The sequence below is a fragment of the Dipodomys merriami genome, unplaced genomic scaffold (genome assembly GCF_024711535.1).
Source record: "Dipodomys merriami isolate MVZ:Mamm:240054 unplaced genomic scaffold, mDipMer1.0.p SCAF_6, whole genome shotgun sequence".
Lineage (NCBI taxonomy): Eukaryota > Metazoa > Chordata > Mammalia > Rodentia > Heteromyidae > Dipodomys > Dipodomys merriami.
In genome coordinates this window covers 56,125,228-56,152,323 of record NW_027206179.1, presented here as the reverse complement: position 1 = coordinate 56,152,323, position 27,096 = coordinate 56,125,228, and the positions used below count along the sequence as shown (strand labels likewise).

Here is a 27,096-nt window from a genome sequence, read left to right as displayed (position 1 = left end):
TATTGTACAAAGTCTTAAGAGAATTACTTATAAGACTTGTTAATAGTACTTACTGGCAGGATTGAAGGATTACTCGACTATCTTATTGCTAGCTTAACATTGCTTCTCACTGGGTGCCAGTGGCTCATGCCTGTAATCAGGGGACTGAGACGTGAGCATCACAGTGTAAAACCAGCCTCCTCAACAGGGAAGTACATGAAACTCTAATTTCCAGTTAACCACACACACCAAAAAGACAAAAATAGAGCTGTGGCTCAAGTGGTAGAATGCTAGCCTTGAGCAAAAAAAAAACCTTAGGAACAGCACTCTGACTTCAAACCCCAGGATCGGTGTGTGTGTGCACACACACATGCACACACATACCCTCACACACACACATACACACACACATACACATGTACATTTTGAAACTCCAAACTTAAGAGTGCTATAGATATGTTTATCATTCCTTTTATAGATGTGTATAACCCTAGTCTGTAGATACACCAGAGTTTATTCAATAATCTCATTTTGAGGTGGGTGAAGGGGTTGGGAGAGGGCTTTTGCATTTACAAATAATTCTGTAATCAGTAAAATAAATGGTCATAATAAATGGACATAAAATAAATGGTCAGAAGACTTGAGATTCCTTCTAAAACCATACCTAAGAATGAGTGTAGGTTGCGGATTTGTTCTAATCCTGTGGAGGCTAAGACCCTTCTTTCTTGACTTCTATCCAAAGTGAGTTGCCAAAAGAACTTTCATAAAAGCTGTTTCCATGGGCATGGTGGCTTCCACCTGTGGTCCCTGCAGTGGGATCAGGGAAGGAAGTAGATAGCAAAAAGTTGTTAACTAGGAGATGAGCCTACGCTGTTCTACCTCAAACAAACAAAAGGAATATTTTTTTAATTTTAATTTTTTTGTCAGTTGTGGGACTTTGAACTCTTGGCCTGGGCACTGCCCCTGAGTTCTTCAGCTCAAGGCAAGTGCTCTACCATTTAAACACAGTGCCACTTCCAGTTTTCTGGTGGTTAGTTGGAGATAAGAGTCTCATGGATGTTCCTGCCCTGGCTGGCTTTGAACTCTGATCCTCAGATCTCAGCCTTCTGAGTAGCTAGGATTACAGGTGTGAGTCACCGGTGCCCGGCTCAAAGGAATATTTTAAATACTAAAACTTACTCAGAAATAAAAATGGATACCCAAAATCTGTCAACCAAAATATTTGAAGCAGTATATGAGATACAGCTTTGAACATACTACCACAGCAAAGGCCATCTCTTATTTCTTGATTTTTGACAATGCATTCAGTTCATCATCCAGGCTTTGCAGCATACTTGTGATCCTCCTGCTGGGTGCTAGAATTACAAGATGCACTGCCATACCAACCCAAGCTTCTTACTTTTTTTAAGGACAAAACTTTTATTTTTCCTATAGTAATATTTATGGACCCATCAGTATCATAATGCAGATTTTCTGTCAGACCAGTAAGAGAAGGCAACTGGGAAGTATTTGAGAGTGTTTTGGTTCTAAGACCATCTTTGAATTGTTCCAAAAAGTCAGCATTCATTTTCAGCATTTTATTCAGGTGTAGTTGGCAAAAAAAAAAAAAATCGTGTGTTGTGTGTGTGTGTGTGTGTGTGTGTGTGTGTGTGAGGGTATGTATGTGTTGTTGTTGTTGTTGTTATACGAGTAGGATTATGAAATACCAAAATCAAGCTAGTTTACAAACCTCACCAAATCATATCTTTTTTTGTTTGATTGTTTAAAACAATTAAGACTGACACCTTAGCAAATGTCAAGTACACCAACACAGCATAATTAATTGTAGTCACATTTTGTGTCTTAGGTCTCAGACCTAACTGAAATTTCGTCCCTTTGACCAAATTTCTGCTTTGCCTGACTCCACTTCCCAATCCAGCTGTGGCTACTAACTAACTCGGTTCTTGGCCTCTCTAAAAGGCTCTTGGCTTTTGTCTTTGTCTGCCTGATATATTTCACTGAGCATGGTATCTTCTAAGTTCATTCATGTTTTGTAAACAAGAGTATTTCCTTCTTTTTCAATGCAATGGGATAATATTCCAATGTGTGCATCTACCACAGTTTCTTGACCATTGATCCACTGACAGATGCATAGGTTGTTTCTTCGGTTGACTAATGAAGGTGCAAGTCCTAATACCTCTTCAGGATTCTGATTTCAACCCTTTTACATAGATATAGATCCAGAAGTGAGCTAACTGGATTATAGTACATCCACCTGCAATTGCTTTTCCGTGCTGTTTACCATAATAACTGTACCCATTTATCTTCCTACCAACTAACTCTGTGTTACTTGAAATAACACTTGTATTTCTTCTAGCATGGAGCAGATGACACCTTCCCACACTAACATCTAGCCAGGGAGCAGCCTGACTTTCCAGTGTTCCTCCTCCTCCTCCAGGGCTCCTCCACAGCCAGGCAGAGCCGTGTCTCTTGCTGCCCACACCCGTGCCAGTGGCTCATGTGACATTATCTTTAGGGTCCCTGAAATGTCCTCCGAGGTCTCTTCAACCCAACACTCCCCCACCATTCCTCTGAATCCCAGGGACCTCACATTTTACTTTCATCCTACATGTTATTTTTTTACTTTATATTTTGCATATGTGGCGTTTGAAAATGCACACTGCATTAACATGCTGTATGTTGTTCCATTTTATTTTCATATAATCTGGTAGTCTAAGACCATAACAAACAGCTGGCTTTATACTGGTGAAGGTGTTTTTGTTGTTGTTGTTGTTGTTTATTCCCCTGATGTGGTAACTGTGTATGTAGATGCGCAGCTCTTATATTAAACTGAGATAATGAAATCACCCATGAGGGCTCCAGTGTAATTTTAAACAGATCAGAACAGTAGTTACCAAGGTGTTTGCTTAATAAAATGATTCTACAAGAGGAGCACAAAAGCTAGCTTTATGAAATCAATCTGAAATAAGTGAAAAGAAAAAATAAATGCAGACATGCCACTATTATTATACTACCCTATCCTTTCTTGTTCCTCATATTTCTCTCTTCCCCCCTTTCTCTGTCTGTCTCTCTGTGGCGGTCTCTCCCTCTTTATCTTTCATTTATTCTTTCCCTCCTACCCTCATTTTTAGTTTGTCCTAGAAATATCTAGTAACTTGGTATTCCATATCTATTTGTGTGTATACCTGCGCACACCTGTGTGTGTGTGTGTGTGTGTGTGTTCATCACTCCTAGGGCTTGAACTCAAGGTCTGGGCACTGTTCTTTAGCTTTTTGGCTCAAGGCTGGTACTCTACCACTTGAGCCACAGATTCACTTATGGTGTTTTGGTGGTTATTTGGAGATACGAATCTTACAGACTTTTCTGCTGGAGCTGACTCTGAACTGTGATCCTCAGATATCAGCCTCCCGAGTAGCTAGGATGACCAAGCATGAGCCTCTGGCACCTGGCTTCTGTATAGTTTTGGAGAGTGTAGAGATTTAAAACTTACAATTTATAAAAAGAAAAGAAAAAAAGAGATGTCCTGAAAGTTGTAAGTGGACCATGAAGGCAGTGAAAACAGAATAACAAGGATGGGTGTGGTGATGAAAGCATCATGTCTGTATGGGTAGAAGTGGCACACACATTGAAATCTATTAATTAGTAGCTAATGTGATTGAATAAATGTGATGGAAAGGAGATTAGAACTTCCAGTTTTTTATTTCACTGCTGAAAATGAATAGAGCTTAGAATATATTATTGACTCAAATTTCACTCTACAATCACAGCCTATGAAACATAATTCTTCTTGAGAAGTGTTTCTTATTAAATTCTAACTTTCTACTGTACCAAGAGACTCAATTACATAATTCTAATTCATAGAATGGCTTTTGTGCTCCTAGTTCAACTTAATCACTTAATATAAATGTTGAAATAATGCAACAAAATAAGTTAAAGATTTTTAACAGTCAGATTGAGGCACTTCTTATTTTTTCCCCCTTGGAAATTTTTATGTTTTATTGTGGGTATAACACATTGTCAGAAAATAATCAAAGACAGGTACCAGTGACTCATGCCTGTAATCCTAGTTATTCAGGAAGCTGGGTGAGAGGATCAGAGTTCAAAGCCAGCCTGGGCAGGAAAGGATATGAGATTTTTATTTCCATTTAACCAGCAAAAAGCTGGAAGTAGAGGTATGGTTCAAGTAGTAGAGCACCAGCCTTGAGTCAGAACACTAAGGAACAATGTCCAGACCTTAAGTTCAAGCCCCAGGACCAGCACGTATACACACACACACACAAGAATAATGCCCCTCCATATGTTAGTTGTATAGTATCTTCTGACAGTGTATATGATACTGTTATACAAATAGGAATTAGAAAACAGACTCACCTCACTGGGGATTAGCTGGGGGTGCTAAACCAGGTACTTCTGGAAGTGAGAGAATAGAGGGCCATTGCCTGTCTCTCCCCTAGTCTTCATGGGGTGTGGGAGATGTCTGGCGCCATAAAAGGAATTAGGCTGTGGTTTGAACAGGGACCCAAAGGCTATTAAGTTTATTTTAAGAATGTGTTGCCAGAGATCTAATAAATTTATTTGTAGCCACAGGCAGTGCACGCATAAAATCTTGCTGTGCCAGGTGTTTGGTTTTGTATTTTTTCCTTTCCCCAGAGGGTGAAGAGGAGGTGGGGCTTCCTGACAAATTTCCCTCAGCTCTCCTCTCTGTGAAGCAGATAGTGCTTCTGCGAGGGTATTGTGCTCATAGACATGTTTACTTCGATTTGGAAACTAGTTCTAGACTGCTCTCAAGAGAAATAAAAGAAAGATGTCCTCCAATTAAATACATACAAACACATACATATATGCATACATGTTTGTGAGTGTATATATATGTATATGTATATGTGTGGTGTGTAATTTCAACACACAATTTTTATGACCTTATTCATGTAGTATTTGAAGCCACAGTTTTAAAAAAAAACTGGAAATCTATTCTTCTTTTATAAATAGCTGCCTTATATTCTTAATTCAAGCCACAACCATGTGGACCTTGGTAAAACAGACCACTGAGAAAAGATACCTGTATAGTGTATATTTATATTGTTTTCCAATATGATTTTATCTTGAGTTCATTTGTACTTGTTTAAGATGCAGTGTTGCACTTTTATTTTTGTGGAGGTGGGGGGGGGAGAAGGTAAAAATAATATCCCCTAGCTGTTCACATTACAGCATCAAAGTGATTAAGCTAGCTTTTAATTGAAGACTCAGAACGATAATCCGGTGCTGTCCGTGTGTGACAGAGTCCACCTAGCAATTACAGGTTTGCTTTGTCCTTTGTCCCTGGGTGTATCTATACCTGAATTCCTTCTCCCAGGCCTGCATTCTTGCAGTGTAGACATACATCCCACTCTGACTGAGGTTCTAACTATCAAAGGAAGTTTGAAGCCTGAAACCTTTCAGTTTGACTAAGGAAATATGCTTAAACCCTGGTGAGTGGATCTAAATTGAGGGTTCTTTTGGTGCAGAGTATGAAAACAAGTGTATTCTTTTTACACTTAATTAATTATCTCATGGGAAGAGGGTGGTTGGAAGCGGGCGGAAGAGCCATTGTTAGAAAACATCCAGGGTCCTTGCCAGATCAGGCTTGCACATTTTTTTCTTTCCTTTTTTTTCTTTCTTTTTTTTTCTACTGGATCTAACTGATAGTTTCCATCAATCAGTCAGCCAGGAGGAAAGGTTTCCCTTCCAGGCTTCTAGTCATCCCAGCTTTGACTGTGACTCCAAACCATCACTAATACAAGAAGATCTTAACTCTTATTTGGTGTTATTTTCTCTATAATTCTACCTCAAATATTTAGAAACGATACTCTTTTTGTGATTCCATTATTATTATTATTATTATTAATTATTTTACCATTTGATGGGCTACCTCTTCCATAACACCAAAGTATTGCAAATGGTGAAGCAACACTCCCATTGTGTTTTGCTTCTCTCCAGTAACACTAATGTTTAAACTCATTCTGACCAACTGGAATGAATCTGGAATAGCCTGATACTGAATATTGACTGGAATGAAGTCGTTGATGACTTGGAGGAAGTATTGAGAAAAATGCCAACAGGCTGTATTCAAACCTGTGATCTGCCCCTAGAGGCAATGAAGAGAATTTTGGTGTAAAAGAATTAACTTGTACTCCTTTGCCTTTTACACAAAGTGTGAAAATTCCTTGCTTGTAGGGTTTCCTGCAAAATTCACCGAGACATTCTGCCTGATACAAATTCACTGACCAGTTCCCCAGTCTGCCTAGCCCTTCTTCAATGGACATGTTTAGGATCCTTAAGGTTGTGTGGAGTTTAGCTGGTTCACATCTTTACCTAGCCAGTGAGCTTCTGGACTCACCTATGCCTGTGTTGTACTGAAGCTGTCTGGTTCAAGCCGGTGCCACTGGCCAATGATGCTTCTTTTTGAACTTTCCCTGATGCCCACAATCCATGATCCCAGCACAGCTTGAGCAGCTATGCCCAGCTTTTTCAGGGTATGCCTTAGAACTGTGCCTTACACTTTGCTGTTATTTTGTTGTTTTATTTGTTTTAGCTTTTTGGTTTTGGGTTTGTTGTTGTTGTTGTTGTTGTTGTTTTTTGTCAGTCGTGGGGCTTGAACTCTGGGCCTGGGCACTGTCCCTCAGCTCTTAGCTCAAAGCGAGCGCTCTACCATTTGAGCCACAGCTCCACTTCTGTTTTTTTCTGGGGATTTATTGGAGATAAGAGTCTCACGGACTTTTCTGCCAAGACTGGCTTTGAACCGTGATCCTCAGATCTCAGCCTTCTGAGTAACTAGGATTACAGGTGTGAGCCACCAGCTCCCGGCTTGCTGTTATTTTGTATCAAAGGAAAAGGGTATCCAAGAGTTCTCCCTGGGCCATGACATGGGAAACAAAGCAAAGATTAACTGAGCATTGAATGAAATCTCCACTTCTGGTTTTCTTTTTTGCTGAGACCCAAATGCTCATTCAGGAAGAACCTGGGAGAGAGTTAGTGATGAGTTGACTTGCACACCACCATGAGTCTCAGCTGCACACTAATGATAGAAGATTTGGCATGGAGTCCATTATTGTCCCTAACATCCATTTCCATTGTGATTAGTTCTGTCTCTAGAGACGTATTGTAGCCCTGGAAAATCAGGGACCATGAGGCCTGTCAGGCATGATCTGTGCCTAAACTAAGATCCCAGAGTGATCTCTCCAGTAAGATTAGGAATGGCTCTGTGTGAGGATTACTTCCACCTACATTACCTTCATACAGGGTAAGGACACCGCTCAAGGTTCCTTTTATAAATCCTCAGATTATGGCAGGTAGCCAAGGACGAAGTAGACATTCTTCATACAGGAGCCATAGCACTGTCTGCACACCAGTGTTATGGTGGACAGGGACAAACAGCTGGAGAAAGCCTGGAGGTGCCCATCTGAGAACATAGGGGAATTCCTTTCAGCTCATACTGAACATAAGCCAGAGAACCGACTGACTCAAGAAAGGATGAGAAGATGAAGGGAGTACTTCTCCACTCCTCATGTCCAAAAAGAATAACGTATTGCCACTTATACTGAGCCCATGCCATGCTTTTTGCTATTCATGACAACTAGGTGCTATCAAATCACCATGAATACTAAATTCACCAACAGTGAACCAGTGTTCCTAAAGGAAATAGGTTCCTGTGAGTTCTAGACACTAATTTCTCATCAATTGATCCATACAGCTCTTTGTTGCCTGCGTGTTCTGCGCAAAAGCACCTTATCTGATATGTGTTGCTGACAATTAGCTTAGCCGTCATAGCCAACAGCAACAGAACTCATGAGTGAATAAAATTTATATGATGCACGTTTTCCTTGAAATGTACGTTATAGTTCTCTTGTGTTTAAAAATACTGCATAGTTCTTTAGCTCCATGATGTGGGACCATTTTAAATAGTACAGTCACCTACAAACATATGAAAATGTGCCAGCAACCAGACTGTGATGAGAAAATGTGTTTATATAAGAGTATCAGGTAAATCAAAAATTTTAATACCATATGTGCACATTCAAGAATGACCACAAAAATCACTTCGAGTATTGATTTGGGCAGCTGCAAATTCTTTTCACTAGATGCATTTGCAAATATGGACTACAGACGTAAGAATGGCTGCAAAGCAGCCTCTTGTACAGGGTAGGAATTCAAGTCTTCAAAAAGTCACATAAAAAGAAACATTGTTGAGTGCTGGTGGATCACATCTGTAATCTTAGCTACTGGGGAGGCTGAAGTCAGAGGATTGTGGTTCAGAGTTAGCCAGGGAAGATAAATCTATGAGACTCCCATCTCCAATTGAAAGCAATGAGGCCACAAGTGTAGCTGTGGCTCACGTAGTGGAATACCAGCATTGGACAAAAACAGCCAAGCAAAAGCCCACGACCTCAAGTTCAAGCTCCATTACAGGCACAGAAGAAATATACCTTATTATGCACCTCTCCCATACCTTAGCCATTATGGGCATATATCACACAGGGAAGGAATAAAACTCCACTTCATAATGTGGCTTGTTAGCCCCCAGTATCAGTATACCCACGTATGTGTGCTCACGCCTTCCCTCGCTCTCGCTCTTGCTCTCGCTCTCGTGATCTCTCTCCCTCTCTCTCTCTCTCTCTCTCTCTCTCTCTCTCACACACACACACACACACACACACACACACACACACACACACGTGTGCATTATCTGGGAACGTCCTGGAGAACCCACAGAAAACTAAAGCACAGAGTGTGAATTAATCCAAACTGTTAGTTCAGCTGGAAGTTGCCAAGGTGTCTTATCTTCCTTTATTCTCTTGGCTGTGAAAGGCATGTTTATTTTGTGCTTTTTCTGAAAGTAGCTGAAAAGAGCTGAGCATCTGTGGCCCACACCTGTAATCGTAGCTATCCATATCCTAGGAGCTGAGGATCCTGATTTTTTTTTTTTTATTGTGAGAATACCATACAGAGGAGTTACAATTACATGGGCAAGATAATGAGTACATTTCTTATCACGCATTCTTGCCTCCTCCTTTGTTTCCCCTTCCCATCCCTTCCCATACTCCCCCCACCTCCCTCCCCACCCAATCCTCCCCCCCCACCAAAGTTATAAAGTGCATTTTTTGACATAACGACTTGCACATTTCATTGTTGCAAGGGGTCCACCTGTATGCCTATTTAAACAATTTGTTTTTAGCTCCAGCAGGAAAGTTTGTAGACTCTTATCTCCAATTAACCACCAAAAATCTAGAAGTGCAGGTGTGGCTCAAGTGGTAGAGTGCCAGTCTTGAGAGAAAATTCTCAGGGGCAGTGACCATGCTCTGAAGTCATACACACACACACACCACACATACACATACCCCAGAATAGTCTCAAAGGTCCCATACCCCTCATGTGTGTGTGTGTGTGTGTGTGTGTGTGTATGCAGCAGATCAGTGAGTGCCTTCTCTGTTTCTCTCTTCCTTCTGGGTCTTTGTCATGCCACTCATCTTTTTATATGTTTCTCTCCACATTCTCTTTCTCTGTGAGTGGGATTGACCCCTAGTGCTCTGCTGCCTGTCTCTTGGAACATACAGTATAAGCTAATGAAAGTGGGGTGAAGACACACAAAGGGAGGGGAAAATCATATTTCAATGATCAAAAGGTGCATATGGCAATAATTTTTGAAAATTTATTTTTGGATGAAAATCATCATTAAAATTATGGAGTAACCTGCACTATTACAAAGGATATTGGTTGGGCTGGGAAGGTGGCTCAGTGGTAGAGAGCTTGCCTTGCATGCCTGAGGCCCTGGGTTTGATTCCTCAGCACCACATAAGCAAGAAGAAAAAAGCCGGAAGTGGCGCTATGGCTCAAGTGGTAGAGTGCTAGCTTTGAGCTGAAGAGCTGAGGGACAGCGCTCAGGCCCAGAGTTCAGGCCCCATGACCGGACACAAAAAACAAAACAAAACAACGGATATTGTCAATTCTTCAAAATGTACCTCTGAGTTCTGCAGGAGCTCTTTTAAGTCACAGGTGCTGTTAAGTTTAAGATGATCAACATTTAGTGTCTATGACACTTCAGGATAAACTCTCCTCCCAACCCATCCCAACTACGGCTTCATTGTCTCCAATATCCACTCACATATAAGGAATAGGAGAAGAAAATTAATATTTAGTAGATGTCCTGAGCTGAATTCTTTGAAGTTCTTTTTCTACTAGATGCCTTATAATCTTTCAGGAATACCCCCTTCTCCATCACCTGGCACATCCAAAGACCACCCTGTACTTAAAGCCCATTTAACCACTATCCCTTGCACGACTTTGCCTTTGATCCTCTCAGGTAAAAGCAATCCCTCCCTCTTGTGAAGCCCCACAGCGCATTATCCAGGTCTCCTGGAGCACATGCAGGCTCCAGTTTCCTCAGGCCACAGGCCAGCATTGCTCATGCTCTATCTCCTATATTTGAATACCCACTGCTGGAAGGGGGTCGGAGGTTCCACTGAGAACTTCAGCTTTGCACGAGATGGATCTCAGCCAACACTAAAATCAGCCTGACTTTTAAGGGCCAGAGAACCAAATTCCACAGCCAGCAGAGATTCTCTTGTGGAAGACGTTTAAGGCTATGCAAAGTTAAAGTGAACACTGTCATATCACAGAAATAGCCATGAAACCAAGCTCTTATGTTTGATTTAGATTCTCACCATAATTATTAACTCTAATCCCGGTGGTGATGGCAGGCAGGCTAATCATTGGCTTATTCTCTAAGAGAGCAACAGTGTGACTTAGACCCCAATACTACCAATAATAAAGTAAATAAAAATTTTTAAAAAAAGAGAAAAAGACTATAGGTTGGTCTTGTTTTAGGATTTTTTTAAAGGTTGTTGTATATTTAATTTACAGTCAGCCTCAAAGTCAAACCTGGTTCTTGTCCTGTGAAATTCTACCAAACTAGAAAATATCAAGGACGTTCGTTACTGGTAACTTACTTTATCCAAGAAGAAATGTCTTACAAAGCTAAACTAACAATTCAACCAGCACCAAAGTTGTGACGCTGGCATCTAGGAATTGAAGTATGCTTTGTCTTTAGAGGAGTCGGGCAGCCCTGTGTGTTTAGGGAGGGCTAATTGAAGATTGGAATTCTTTGTTATTCTAAAATAACTACAGAGTTTGAATTGAAAAGAAGACTAAAGACCAGCTGGAAAAGTTCAAAAGGGGTCTTTTCATCAAAACCTTAATGGCTTTAGTGTCAGAGCTTGGGGACAAAGCTTTGGGGAGTGTGCTTATCAGCTGTCAGGCACCTGTTGTGTGGATTTATAATACAGTTATGGATTTAATTTGTTTCCCACGAGACTGAGGCTAGGCCCTCAGACTTCATACATGACAGACTGTTTTTGGAAGGCATCTAATCACATGTAAATCAAAACTTGATCAAGTTTCTAAACAGCTTGATTTCATCAAAAATTTTACTTTTAGCTTTGGTTAAATCATGAGCATTTATGGTTTCCCTTTATTTTTAGAAGATTTTACATAGTTTGTGATACATGAGTGAGTGAAACAACTTTACTTTTTTTTTTTTTTAATGTCAGTCCTGGGCTTAAATTCAGTACCTGAGCACTGTCCCTGAGCTTTTTTGCTCAAAGCTTAGTGCTCTATGACATAAGCCACACCTTTATTTCTGACATTTTCTTTTTTTGCTCACTCGCTTCTTTCTTTCTTTCTTTTTCTCTTTCTTTCTCTCTTTCTCTCTTTTTATCTTTCTTTCTTTGGTTAATTGGAGATAAGAGTCTTACGGAATTTCCTGCTAGAGATGGCTTTGAAATACCATCCGCAGATCTCAGTCTCCCAAGTAGCTAGGATTACAGTACAGGCATGAGCCGCTAGCACTAGTGTCCTGCTTAGAGTTTAATTTTTAAAGAAGGGAGTAATAAGAAATTACAGCTTAGTTCCTCCAATCCTTATATCACTTGTATATTAATAAGTGCTGACATTTTACAAATTCCGAAACAATATAGAAATTGGGGTGTGTGTGTGTGTGTGTGTGTGTGGGTTGCAGAAGTTCTGTAGTACTTATTTCTGTTCCAAGTTAAGCTTTATGGATTTAATTTCCTATTCTCTAGTTAAATATCTACTTTAAAAAATCCCTCTTCAAGAATGAATTCTGAGTTACTGTAATAATTAACCTGGAACATCTCACTGTCTCCCAAAGCAAAGTTTCTTGATGTTGTTGCTAAATTTTATTTCACATAAAATCCCCAAAGTGGGTGTCCATGTGAAATACTGACAAGACTGTTATGCTCCCTGTCATTCAAAACCTTGGATTAAGTAGCAACTTAATAACTTCCCTCATCCTTCCAAAGCATAGACATAGTAAGTTGTGTTCATCATTAAGTAGAAACAAAATGAAATTTCTACTTAATGAAACGGGTAGGTCTGGCTAACATGCTCTAACCCATGCTCTTCCATAATGGGGCAGAAGCCTTTCATCTCCAATAATCCCTGAAGGTGTCCTTTAGCGAAATACAAGTTCCAATGATTCACATTCATGGGCAATCACTTTTAAAGCTTTACATAGTGTTTATGCATTGTAGAAAGTACTTGAGCTTGAACCTAGAGTCTGGGTACTCTCCCTTAGCTTTTTTTCCCTCAAGGGTGTTACTCTACCAACTGAGTGCCAGCTCTGCTTCTGGCTTTTTTGCTGGTTATTTGGAGATAAGAATCTCATGGACTTTCCTGCCTGGGTTTGGCTTTGAACTTTAATCCTTAAATCTTAGCCCCCTGAGTAGCTAGAATTATAAGTGTGAGCCATTAGCACCCAGCATAGAAACAAATATATTTTAATAAAAAAGAATCAGTACTGAGATGGGTTATGTGTAAACAGAAATTTATATTACTCAATAAAAATGAAGCACGTCTCAAGTTCTCTCAGCAAAGACACCTAAGATCTTAATTCATTCACTAGCCATCTTTTTTCTTCTAACCATAAGCAAGTGGACTCTCTGCCATTTTGGATCACTTAGGAGAAGACACAATAACGATGGAACAGAAGAGTAACTACATCTAGGCCAGGAGGTTGTGGAAACCGCTGTAGAGAAAAATTAATCAGAATGAAAAGGTCATTTGGCACGGGGTTTGTGTTCAGGCGTGCTGTTTTACAGAACATCAAGAGAAGGCCCTGTTCACAAAACATTCTTCAATATCTAATGTTTAGAAGAGAAATTTTTAAACAATATTTCAGGAATGAGGGTCAATTTGTACAGCTAGCCAAAACTTGTCAAAACTTAGGAAAGAGAGTTTAATTGGAAGAGGCATAAAAAAGCTAAGATTGTTCTTAGTAGAAGGTAATAGAATATGTGAAATCCCCCATCTGTGTACAGGCAACAATGAGAATAGGGTGTTGATCAGTGTTTCTCTTTAGAGAAGTGATATACAGCATACTTCAATAAATGCATGCAATGTTTATCCAGCTAATCAAAGCAGTTGGCATTTCCATTTCTTTATCATTTCAAGCTCCTCTTTTCCAGTTATCCACAAAATACATAAGAGTTCTGTTACTGTAACAAACAAAATAGCCAGATAATCACCTTAAGGAGAAAACAAGTTTATTTTTGTTCAGAGTTGTAGAAGTTGGCAGATGATAATCAATAGGCCCTGTTTGTAGTGAGGCAGTATATATATCATTATGGCAGGCAGTATAGGCTGGAGCAACCTGCTTGTCTTGTGTCAACCAGGAAGTAAAAATAGGAAGAAGTAGTGCTACCAACTTAATAGCCCTCCCATTGACCTAACTTCCTCCCGCTAGGCCCCGCCCCCTAAAGTGTCCTTCAACATCCAAGAGTGCCATGGACCTGGGAACTAAGATTCAACATATCAACAAAACTGCAGTTTAAGTTATTATGACTTGTAATTTTCCAACTGTGTTGTAGAGTACCAGAGCTTTTTTTTTTAGCATCAAATTGTGCTTTGATATCTACTATTTACCTCTCTCTATCCTTCCTTCCTCCACTCACTCTTCTGTAGTAATCACATCAGAAAAATACTTCAAACTGTATTTAAGGAGATGGAATGCTTACTCTTCCAATTTTATACAATTTAATGCATTGTATACATTTATCAAATTATCATCAAATGAAAACTTTAAAAAAGAAGTGGTAGTATTAAAGCCATTACAGTAAGGATAGACAAGGGATGTCTTGATATAACACAACCGACATTTTGGGGGGTTAAACCTGAGCTGACTGGAACTATAATCTAAATGAACAGAAATGTGGCATCAAATGGTTGACATGTACTAATTCATTTAGAAATCAGCCCCTGGTGTATCACGTAATTTGATAGACAAAATGTTGACAGCAACAGTATACACTCTTAATTTCTCACACAAATTAGTATAATTTAATACAATTAAAAGCTGTGAGAGATATCCACTGAGGTGCAGGATTGTAGAGAAAAATCCATATATGAGCAGCCATAGAATCACGAAAAAGAAAGGATTACAGAAGCCCCAGGAGGCTTTGGGGGTGGGCGGAGTAAAAATAAGGATTCATGTGTAGTACCAACCAAAGATCAGACCAGGCAGGAAGACAATGGATGGTCAGGAATAAAAGTGAGAGATCCCTGGAGCTGCAGGATCTTGGCTTGACCTTGAGTTAGCAGATGAGAATAAGTTAGAAATACTCAGGTAGTTTGGGATAAACCTGGAAATCCAAAGAGGAGTTGGCTTGACACGTGCAATAGCTGTAAGAGAAGGAGACAAAGCAGGATGAGCTCCAATAGGTTTAAAGTAAATGTGTAGCAAGACAGTGAATGCAGGGTGTATTGGGGCAAGTGTAGGTAGGTTGGCAAGGCAGTGGATCTGGGAGTGTTTATAGCATACTATCTGGCCACATGATGTTATATGTGTATTATGGGTTGTGTCACTTTGAGCCACAGAATAACCACTTGTGGTAATTAGTAGCACTCTCATTTGACTCTTCAGATGAGGAAACTGAGGTTCAGAGAAAGAAGCTGCTCAGAGTCAGATAGCAGATTAAAAAGAATGCGGTGTGTCTTGGGCTCCAAGTCCTCAGACTTGTCCTCCAGACAAAGTCTCTTCTCTTTAGAGTAGGGAGCCTCTGGGGACTGGTGGATGTTAGCTAAGTGTATGAGGACTAAACAAGGGATGAGTTTCCTTCTTAAACCAACACCAGATTCTTAGTCTCCAACATAGATATTGATCTGTTTTAAAAGTCAACATAAAACAATGCATTAGTGCTCATTCACCTATAATTTAGCTACTCCCAATACTGATATTTGAGGATCACAATTTGAAGTCAGTCCAGGCAGATATATCTGAGAAACAACCAGTAAAAAAAGGCAGGAGTGGAGCTGTGACTCAAGTGGTAGGGCACTAGCCTTGAATGACACACATGAGTCCAGGATTCAAGGAAGCCCTGCCCATTCCCACAAATAAAATACAAATTTTACTTAAAAATTAGCCAGATATTTCTTTGGTCCTGGCTTACTTCACTTCACTTAATATAATTTTTTCCAAGTCTTTCCATTTCCTAACAAATGGGGTGGTGTCATTCTTTCTGATGGAGGCATAGAATTCAGATAGATAGATAGATAGATAGATAGATAGATAGATAGATAGATAGATAGATAGATAGATAGATAGATAGATATAGATATCACATTTTCTTGATCTATTCATCTACTGAGGGGCATCTGGGTTGGTTCCATATCTTAGCTATGGTAAATAGTGCTGCAAGAAACATAGTCGCGCTGGTAGCTTTAGTAGGGTCTTGTTTGTGATCATTTGGGTAAATGCCCAAAAGTAGCATTGCTGGGTCATAGGGGAGCTCTATGTGGAGTCTTTTGAGGAACCTCCATACTGCTTTCCAAAGTGGTTGAACAATACTAATACATGTGTAGGACAAGCAAAAAAGGCCAAAAGCTATGTACATATGACCATATAAGATGAGGTTAGGTGAAATGAACCCCAAGATAAGGACACAAATATCTTTTTTCTTGCTTGCTATTGTTTCTAATGTATTTATAATGTACCCTGTGATTTTTGTGTTTCTTTGTATGTACCTCCCCCATGATATAACCCCTGTTTTCACTGTATTTGATGTTGGTGCCCTGAATCTTGTATATACACTTCTCTAATTCGGGGAGGGGAAAGAAAAAAACAAAATGCTTAAATAAGGATACAGGTTGACCCATTGTAACAATGAGATGTACAAAACACCATGTTGAAAATGAACTTTACAACTTCGGTGGGGGGGTGAGTTGTGTAGTGGAGGTGGGAAGGGAGGGATGGTAGGGGGAAAACAAAGGAGGAGGCAACAATGCTCAATAAGAAACATACTCATTACCTTGCTCATGTAACTGTAACCCTTCTGTACAGCATTTTTTCAATAAAAAAGTACAAAAAAAATTAACCAGATATGATAGTGTACACCAACATTTGAGAGAATGAGGCAGGAAGATTGTGAGTTGGAGTCAAGCACATGATACATAGAAAGAACTTATCTCAAAAATGAAAACAAGCCAGCGCTGGTGGCTCACACCTGTAACCCTAGCTACTCAGGAGGCTGAGATCTGAGGATCATGGCTCAAAGCCAGCCCAGGCAGGAAAGTTTGTGAGACTCTTATCTCCAACAAATCACCAGAAAACCGGAAGTGGCACCATGGCTCAAGTGGTAGAGCTGAGGGACAGCACCCCAGCCCAGAGTTCAAGCCCCACGACCAAAAACACAAAACAAAAATCCAAAACAAGAAATAGTGTGATGATTCCTTATAAATATATTTTTGCTTATCTTAAAACAAAAATCCATAGGGAGACTTCAACATTAAATTATATAAAAATCATTTTTTGCCTCATACTCCCATTACCCTAGAGCTGTATAAAAAGCTTTGTTGTATTTACAAGTCAACTGACAAAAAATAAGAAAATCAATTTTCCTACATATGCTCAGCTCTCCCAGAGATTATTTTCTAGTTTATGTATTAAAAAAAAAACAACCTCAAAATCACTGCACTTTTTCTTTTTTCAAAAAATCTAGAACAGAATGTTCACTTGCAACTTGCCCTCTCTGTGGATTTTATTTTTTTAATCATTTTACTCAGTCTGTAAAAGTCTCCACATTTTCCAGTCTTATTTATTTTTTCTCATGTAGATTTCTTTATGGGAACCCAGAAAAGAAGAAACTGAATTAAAAGTGTGCTTCTAGCTATGTTTATTATTTGGGTTTCTTTTTTTTTTCTTCTATCCTTTTCCAAAAAGACTTAAAAGGACTTGCTGATACCTTTGTTTATAAACCTCACCTTACTCTGAAATAATTGGCAGAGATCAAAAGGAGTGGAGGGATAGGTGCAATGTGATCAGCTGATAATCATTTCTCCTTTGTTTACCCAACAGAGTAGCTTTCATATTAGAGAGATCGCCAGCCAGATTCATTTTCTCTGGTTAGGCAGCCAGATCCAATTTGGTGGGAAGGTGGGAGGAGAAAGCCTTATCTCAGAGTGGAAAGAGCTGTCTGTTTGCTCTGAGGAATGGAGTGGAATCTTGTGGGGAAGAGAACCAGAGAAGGGATATTTGTTTTTCCTTAAGTGGTTATAATTAAAGCCTTCCACCCAATTGTTCTGTGAACCAGAAAAAGGTATTTATGAAGTTGCAAAAATCTTTAGAAACTTGACAAAGAAGGCTTGCAGCCATATCTAAAGAAAAAAATTGCTCTCTTTCGCCACCTTGTGGGTAAGGCCTTGTCCTGCAACGGTAGATATTGGGTTTTATGATTGAAAGGTTGTGTCTAGTAGTGTTGTGTGCCTCTTCCTCATCAACCTCTTTTTTTTTTTTTAAAGGAACTTGGGATGAATTATGTAATCATTTGTAAGTCTATATACCAATCGCTAAATAGGAGCTATATCTCCATGTATGGATTCCAGAGTTGTGATGATTCTTCAAATTGCATCATTGAAATAGTCTGTGGAATTTTTGAGGTTGCTCATTCAAGAAAGCATGAACTCAGAGTTTTAAGTATTTTTTTTTAATTTTCCAGGGGGAAACCGGTTAACCAACCAGCATTTTCGTCTGAATTGGGCATGGATCTCTTTTGAAAAAGAATATTATCTGGTCAACGAAGACTCCAAATTTCTAGATGTCATCCTTAAACGCAGAGGTTACTTGGGAGAAACTTCATTTATAAGTAAGTTCAACTTGTATTTATGTCATCAAAATCTTGTTTTTATAGTAAAGGCTTATCATTTTTTCCTTAGAGTAATGAAAACACTAATTTGATTCACAGGTTTAAATGCTTAGGGAGAGGAACATATTCACATTTAAAGATTCTTTAGCTGCTAAAAATATAAAAATATAAAAACAATTTTTGTGTAGTTACGTACATCTTTAAGCCTTCAACCTAAAGATGATCTTTCTTAGGCATCAAACAACTTTACATAATAGAATGTAGTCACTCATATGTTAAAAAATGAAAACTGATGTCACTAGTGTAGAAAAAGTTTAAGGGACTCTATGCTTTCTGTATAAAAGTCTGAATCAGTATAAGTAAAGAATAAGGGCTACTTTAATAAATAAACAAAACTATTCAGTGATCTTTAGACACCAAAATTTACCTTACTATTTAAATGTTCTGGTAGCTCACTAAAAGTTGCATGATTTCCCAGACACTATATGAAAGATTTATGTTGTCTATTTTCTTTATCACCAATATTCCAAAGCAAAATCCTAATCCTTTCTTCTGTATTATATCTTTTAAGTAAAACTGAAAGTCAAATGCAAATTAATAATTTTTCAACTGTAAGTTCATTTCCTTTCATAAAGCATAAAATAATGAAAAGTACACATATTTAGATCATTTGAAGCAATAATATATAGTTAGCACTGCATACTTGATATGTCAATGAAAAAATTGCAGTATCTTAAGCATTATTTTTTTTGTTCCCTATATTTAGCAGACATTTAGGCTGCTAGAATTTATATGCGTGAAAGAGCTTTTATTGAGTGAGACTATCAACTAAGATAAGGATCTATGGAAATGCCAGCAAAATAAAAGCTCAGGAGCCCTGTGATTATTTTGAAATTTTACTGGTCCATCAACCCTTAACCAACCAGTAGATCCCTATCAACAGAAAAATTTCTGTTTGTCTGTCTGCCTGTCTGTCTCTTTTGTTTTGATTGCCTCCCTGTATTTCTCTTTTCCTTCTTCTCTCTGTCCCTCCTCTTTCTCCCCTACACACACACACACACACACACACACACACACACACACACACACACACACACACACACACACACCCTATACTTTGCCACTTAACAAGTCAGTCTACTGAAAAAGAAAAAAAATGCACTGCAATCTTTGTGTCATTTATTTTTCTGAGACCTGTGAGACAAATTTTGCATTTTGCAATTAATTGTACAAAAAGCCTTTATTGTGATATTTATAACATTCAAATAATATACTTTGGTCAACTTCATCTATCTTTCCTATCCCTTCTCCTCCCAAGATAAATATTTTTTTTTAACAAAAGCCTTATTTTTATGTTCATCTTAAGGTTCAACTAACAGCCAGTGATTTAAAAATTCTAATTCATCTTACATGAGCAATCTGAGGACCAAAGTTTTTGTCTGTTTTATTCTCTGATCGAGACTCCTGAGGCAGGATTGAGGCCTGACACCCAGTAATTCCTCAGTGAACATTTGTATTTGAATGGAAGACTTTTTAAATTACATTTGTTTCCTCGTTTAAGTGTTTATCCTATCCAACTTCTCTAAAAAAAATCCATATTTTTAAAACAGTATACCTGCAAATTGCCAGCCTGATTCACTAAGATTCTGGTCCCATACCGAAGGAAATACCAGGTAACTTGATGGAAGAGTAGTGTTGAGATTGAAGGGAGGAGGGAGAATGATAGAAGACATAACATTGATCATAAACTGACACGTTCAATCAAAACCCATTTGTACAAGCACTGAAAGATTTAAAAAAAAACAAGAATTAAAAAAATTAAAGGATATACAAGGACAAGGAGTATTTCTAACTATTCTAAAACAGAATTTGTTCCCTGCATTTCAGCTTACAGTCTGAGTACCTCATGCAGTGGTATTCTTTTAATGTAATTAGAAACAGAGACCCTTTAGCCTTTCTAGCCCACTGCAGGTGACCTTGAATAACCCATCAGAGTCAGACATGCATACTGCTCAAAATAATTACATATCTTAGCTCTCCCATTCTGTTCACATGGCTTCATGGTATTCTGGAATGTTCCACAAAGACGCACCTGGCAGTGACCATGGTGATCAACTAAATTTGATTCTCTAAGGAGTCTTATTTCCTTTGAATGTTCAGGGAACATTGCCATTTACTCTTATTATTCTGTTTGGATATTTATGAAGTAAGATTGTCAAAGAGGTCTTTAATCACCTATTGACCTGTGTTGGCTAGTTAGAGAGTACTTATGTTTTTATGAAATAGTGACATCTGTGGGAAAGTGTATGTAAAGGACGTTAAAGTTTACAGCTTTGCAGGTGTAAGGATATTGTACAACATCAAAGCAAATTTACTGTTTCATTTTTACTAGCACAAAATAATTGTGCGATAGGATTTGTCACAATATTCATATACATGTATATATTTCAAAATACATTATATTCCCCCCTTGCATTTATTCATCCTCCCTTTCTTGACTCTTGCCTCCTCCTCTTCATGTTAAGAGTCTTTAAAGGGTTTTGTTATGCTATTTCCATGTCCATAGAATGTGCTTTATTTCATACCCTCCTATATCCTCTCCTCTCCCTTTTATTCTATTCAGTCTTATTTTGCATGAAGTTCCAACACAAAATTTGTCCAAAGAATATATAAGCATATCATAAATAGGGAAAGAATCATAAAGTACCCAACACTATCATCATCTAACTCTCATATCCGACCCATCCCTTGATTGAACTGTCAAACAAAGTGTCACCCAAACCATTAACAGTCCCAATTGTAAAAAGTCAGTAATCAGGTTGAGTGTCTGTGGCTCACACCTGTAAACCTAGCTACTCAGGAGGCAGAGATATGAGGGTCATGTTTAAAGCTAGCCAGGGCAAGAAAATCCAAGAGACTCTCATCTCCAATTAACAAACAAACAAACAAACTCAAAAGACAAAAGTGGAGATTTAGCTCAAGTGGTAGAGCCATGCCTTGAGCAGAAAAGCCCAAGGACAGCAGTCAGGCCCTGAGTTCAAGCCTTAGGACCAGTAGAAACACAAACAACGAATAATAATCCTCAGGGATGAGGTGCAGTTCAGTGGTACTGGCCTAGCAGGTGTGAGGAGCCGTGTTACATCTCCAGCACTCAACAAAGATAGTTGGGAATCCTATTGAAAATAATACTGAGGATGTGATATGATCTTTCCATGGAGGTATTGGCACGAGAGATGGGACTGCGGTGAAAGACAAAGACTTCAAGGGCAAAGCTCAGAAGCAAGTGCAATTCAACCCGGGCCAAACCAGGGCCACGTGGAGGGTGCGGATCCTGAGCGATGGTACGCATGAGCAGTCGGAGACCTTCCAGGTGATTCTCTCGGAACCAGTGCTGGCCGCCCTGGAGTTCCCTGCGGTGACCACCGTGGAGATCGTGGACCCCGGAGATGGTAAGGACCCGCTAGGTCATTGCCAGCTTGCTAGGTTATTGCCAACTAGGTTTTCATGACAAAATGCCTTACACAAGGAACCTAAAATCCAGTATTTGGATTTTTCTGTGCAGAGAATTTTTTCTAGATGAACGGTTCAATTCTCTTAGGGAGGATAATGGGAAGAGGAAAACGTAAAAAAAATAATGATGAAGGGAGACAGTTTTGTGGGTTTTTTTCTCAATGAAATACCCCTATGGTTGATAATAATAAGTCCTTTCTGATAGCACACTTGTTTTCTTTAGGATCAGTATTGTTCATATTCGTTCATCTTCAATTTATTTCATTTGCTTTAAAACACTGTCTTACACCAGGCGATGGTGGCTCAAGCCTGTAACTTTAGCAACTCAGAAAGCGGAAATCTGAGAATCTCTATTGCAAACCAGATTGGGCAAAAAAAAAGTCTATGTTGGATCTTATCTCCAGTTAATCACCAAAAGGCTGGAAATGGAGGGCTGGCTCAAGAGTGCCAGTCTTGAGGGGAAAAGCTAAGGAATAGCACCTAAGCCTTGAGTTCAAGCCCCACCACAAGTGCACACGCGCGCACACACACATACACTACTAACTAGTAACAAGTAATAAAATAACAACTCAGACAAATGATTTAGGAGTTAGACTGCTTAGAGGGTTACTTAATAATTCCCCTTGTCTCATTCAATTATGCAAGTAGCTGTCAGATATTTGCCCTATTTTCATTTGGCCACATACTTCCTCACATTTGTTCTAACATCTACCACACCCAACTGGGCTAACCCAATCAAGGTAAACGCAATGCTTTGACTCACTGCCCTTAATTTCTTTTAGATTTTGTGGGTATGTGTTGTGTGTGTGCGTGTGTTGTTTTTTGTTTTTTAGGTGGGGGGGGTTGTCAATATACACTCGTGGTTGCAGTTGGTAGAAGTGAGCCTGGATGCTTTCCTATGCAATTTGACCTTTTCTTGCTCCTGCCAAATGCCCACAATCCTGGTTTTGTCTTGATGGAAGTTAGTCAGGGGGTGAGGTTGGCGGGTGGAGGGAGACTGATTGAATGGCTTTTTTGAGGGTTGGCATTTATACAAACTTTGTAGAGACTTCTAAAGCAGAAATCCTGTCAGAAGCCAGACATGACTTTGTTTTAAACTGCCAGCTGATGTTATTTTGTTAGAAAACTCTTAAATGCCATGCAGCGATATTATCTGCTGATTACACAAATGGAGATGGGTGTGGAAATCCCTGTGTTAATAGATTGAACAAAATTAAAGAGCATAACTCAGAACCAGAGCTCCAGCATCATTGGTTTAACTAACTCGTCTGCCTTTCACCAAATACAATGTTAAATTATGTTTATAATTTCTATTAAGGCACAGTTGGCATTTTACTACATTTACAATCTGCATCATCTAGGGAGAGATAATTAAATTTTCTTCTAGTTCTGAGTTTTGGGTATATGAAATAATGAAGTTTTTCATCTTTAAATAAACCCAGGAAGATATTAGTTCTTTTTACCTGGTTCATTAGTAAAAGTGGAAACCATTTCTTGAGATTTTATTTGCTAGTTGGTACCATTGCTGTACTTTTCTTTAAGGAATAAGACATTTTATACTTATCTTTGCCTTCCTATTTATAAGCCCAGAGTGATACTCTCAGTGCTGTCTCAGCAGTGTGATATTAAAACAATACACAATACACATTCCCACATGCATACACACATATACATAACCTCACACACACACATACAATGCAGTCTTAATTTCATTTCATGTATTGATCATCTGAATGATCTTTAGAATTTTCTAGATCGAGTTGTCTCTATTCATTCCAAACCATAACTAACATCTGACAATTGATAAGTATTCCCTAATGCTTTATTATGTTCTATGTCTTGTTGGAGATTATTGATCTTGAAATCATAATAAATGAAAAGCCAAGCAAGGGCTCATGGCCCTAAATTCAAGCCCCAGTACTGTCACACACTCATACATACTCACACACATACACCACACACACACACACACACACACACACACACACACACACCACATTTGAATTTGACTCCAACTTTACCTTAAATGAAACAGCTACTATGGCACAGTTGTTGTTTTTTTTATTGGTCGTGGGGCTTGAACTCTGGGCCTAAGCACTGTCCTTCAGCTCTTCAGCTTAAGTCTAGTGCTCTACCAATGTAGCCACAGCACCACTTCTGGCTTTTTCTGTTTATGTGGTGCTGAGGAATCGAACCCAGGGCCTCATGCATGTGAGACAAGCACTCTACCACTGAGCTACCTTCCAAGCCCAAGAAAGAATTCTATAAAACAAAAAGCAGACTTAAATATTATTGTTTCTAAAATCACTAATCCAGTGTTAGATTTTTTTGTTTCAGAAGTTCATGATCTTTTATTCCCACCCTACAGAGGATCACTTTAATTTTTTTAATTGTTTCTTTGTACATTTTCTCTCCCTACTTCACATTTAAATTCACTTTCCCTTGGAACATCTCTTTCTATCCTACCCACCCCTCCCGATATTCATTCTAAAGTAGCCTACATGATTTTTGTTGGCATGCATATTTTATATACTTTGTATACCGGATATATATTTTTGGCATGTAACATTTTAATGTTATCCAGCTCTTCCTTGGCATTACATACTAGTGTTACAAAGACACACTGTCTACCAGAAACAATAGGAAGAGGACCCTGCATGTAACATGATGTGATACAGTAAAGTATTAACAAAAACCAGAGAAATTGAACCACCTCTGCTGAATTTGGGGCTGGGAACTGCGTTTACCTCTTAGCAGGTCTGTTTAAATACATGCAAGTCCATACTTTTCTTGGTACTTTCCTTACTCATAGTTGCCTTTGATAATGGTAAATTTGGCAAATGGTAAAACTGAGATTCATCAAGTACTTCCCACTGTTTGCCAGACAGCATGGTTGGCACATCATATTTGTGCAATCTTTTTAATCTCATTATCGTATAGACACATCTACCATTTTTAGATATTTTACTTGATGCTTATAAGAGGTTCTTAATTACATGTGAGAAGCTCTAGAACGTTAGTACCCAAACTGTATGACCAGAATAGCTTTTCCATTTCAAATCTCTGCATATACACCCAAACATACACCTACATGAAATGCATACATGCACCCTACCTTCTCACACATTCATAGTATACTGTTTTAATTCTTCCTACCCACGTAAATGTTTTATATCACTCAGTTCTGATTTAGGTAAAGATTTAAATGATGGTGTCTCTGCCATGGATCAGTATCTAGATCCACTGAGGAAAATAACACATACTCTTGAATGCTTACTCGTGGATTTCACCTGAGCAGGGCTCAGTGCTCACACTAATGTCAGTGATTCCTTTGACCGGCCATGTGTTTTTGACCCTCTGTTTGGAAACCATGGCTCTGTGATTGATACTGTCCACCCCTCTGTTGAGAGAAGCCCTGTCATCAGGTTTCATGCAGTGTATGTACAGGTCCCTAGCCTGTGCTGAGTGGCAGGCACCCTGGAGTCCATGAGCACAACAGTCTTCCCAATCCTATCCCTGACAGCTTTGGGATAGGACTAAATGTGATGAAGCTATATCTTGAACTCTGCCAGCAGATGGTCCCTGCTTTCTAGCCAATCAGGATAGGACCACCTGGGATCAGTCCCACCTTTGGATCAAGAATTTCACACCTAGCTTGATGAAGGAGGCTCATACCTGTAATCCTAGACACTCAGGAAGCTGAGATGTGAGTGAAGATTGTGATTTACAGCCAGCCCAGGCAGGAAAGTTATCTCCAATTAACCAGCAAAAAGCCAGAAATGTGACTGTGGTTCAAGTGGCAGAGTACTAGCTTTGAGCAAAAAAAAAAAAAAAAGAGCCCAGGGACAGCACCCAGGCCCTGAGTTCAAGTTTTAGGACTGGCACCATAAAAAAAAAAAGAAAAGAAAAAAAGAAACCCATTTCATTATGTCAAATAGATACAAGAGCAAGGCTCGAAGTTCAAATCCCATTATTGCCAAAAAAATAAACAGATTAGTAATTAACTGATTGCTTGAATGAAACATTTGTTTACAATTCTGTAAACTGACTTAGTGTCAGTTGGCAAATGAGATCACTGAGGTTTAAAGACTTTATTTCCCCCAAATTTCCAGGCCCCAAAGTGGTAGAAATAATATTGGAGAAAGGAATCAAGTAATATACAAGTATATACATATATGTATACATACATATATATGCATTTCCCTCCACCTCGTATTTTGTCAGACTTGATGTCTGGCATAAACAACTTTTGGTAGAAAGGATATGTCAGCGTAAAACAATTCCCATCACAGTGGCCAAGAAGTAGAGGAAGCAGAATACTGGAAGGGGTTCGGGCATAATATAGTCCTCAAGGACATTTCCCCAGCGACCTAGGCTCTCCTTAGTGCACTCAGGTTGACCATTAAGATAAACTCATTCACTCTTCTTAAGCTCTTTTCTTTCCTTTGACTTATACAACCTGCCATCATTTATCATGACTACACAAGGGGTATTCCAAATCATAGTTAATAGGCTTGCTTAGCTCCAACAACATCACTTTAGTTTCTCCTATGAAACTAACAGCAAAATCATTTCCTTGTTTCTTTTTCCATTGCATTTTTTTTCCATATTGACTGGAATGCATTCATATAGCTAGGTGAAACCAAATGTTCCATGGAGATAAGCGAAACCTAGTCAGCTCTTTCGTAACGTATCTGTACATTCAGCAAGACAGCTGGAACATCTTGCTAGATGGCAATAATTCCACTAAGAGCTAAGGACACAGGTGCTACCCTGTCCTTTATGCTAACCCCTCAAGATAGTCCTATAAATGAGGTGATTGCATTCCACCGCGTTGTTAAAAATGACACGTAAGAGTGTTAAGTGCCCGGACAAAGGAACAAACAGAACTCATGAGAGATGGGACTTCTTTTCTGTCAAGGACCCCCTGGACATTTATACCATCATTACGGGCCATGCAAAAGTATCTGTATAAACTAGAGGGCAGCCACTGAGAAGTGTGTGTGCCTGCCTTGTCATGTACTAAATTATTTTTCAGGCTTCATATAGACTTTGGGCCAGAGGCTTCTCTACCCCTGGCTGGAAGGAGTATATAAGTCAATTTTGAGAGAGAAGATAAATTTTACAAGAAAATGATTCTGTATACTAAACTTACTATCTAAAATCTTTTCTTATTTTTAGATAACTGATATTAAGCATTTTCATTTCTGGGAAAAACAAAGGAGGAGGTAACAGTGCTTAATAGGAAATGTACTCATTACCTTACTCATGTAACTGTAACCCCTCTGTACAGTATTTTTACAATAAAAAAATAGAAAATATGGAAGAGCAAAACTCATTTGATCTAAAAAATCATTGCTCTTTTACTTCCTAAATTCTAACCAGAGTAAACTGAATCAAATGTACCTTTATTGGGAGA

At 38.9% G+C, this 27,096-nt stretch overlaps 1 protein-coding gene across 4 annotated transcripts in view; it reads left to right on the top strand.

Moving 5' to 3' along the window:
- Frem2 (FRAS1 related extracellular matrix 2) overlaps positions 1-27,096 on the top strand; it is a 168,272-nt gene that overhangs the window by 59,100 nt on the left and 82,076 nt on the right. For all 4 annotated transcript variants that reach the window (XR_011367901.1, XR_011367902.1, XR_011367900.1 and 1 more), the window contains exons 3-4: positions 18,021-18,167; positions 21,386-21,616. Coding sequence is in view for 1 of the 4 variants with exons in the window: in XM_070002916.1 (XP_069859017.1) it covers positions 18,021-18,167; positions 21,386-21,616 (378 nt within the window). In the remaining 3 variants the exon portion in view is untranslated. The remainder of the gene's footprint in view (positions 1-18,020; positions 18,168-21,385; positions 21,617-27,096) is intronic.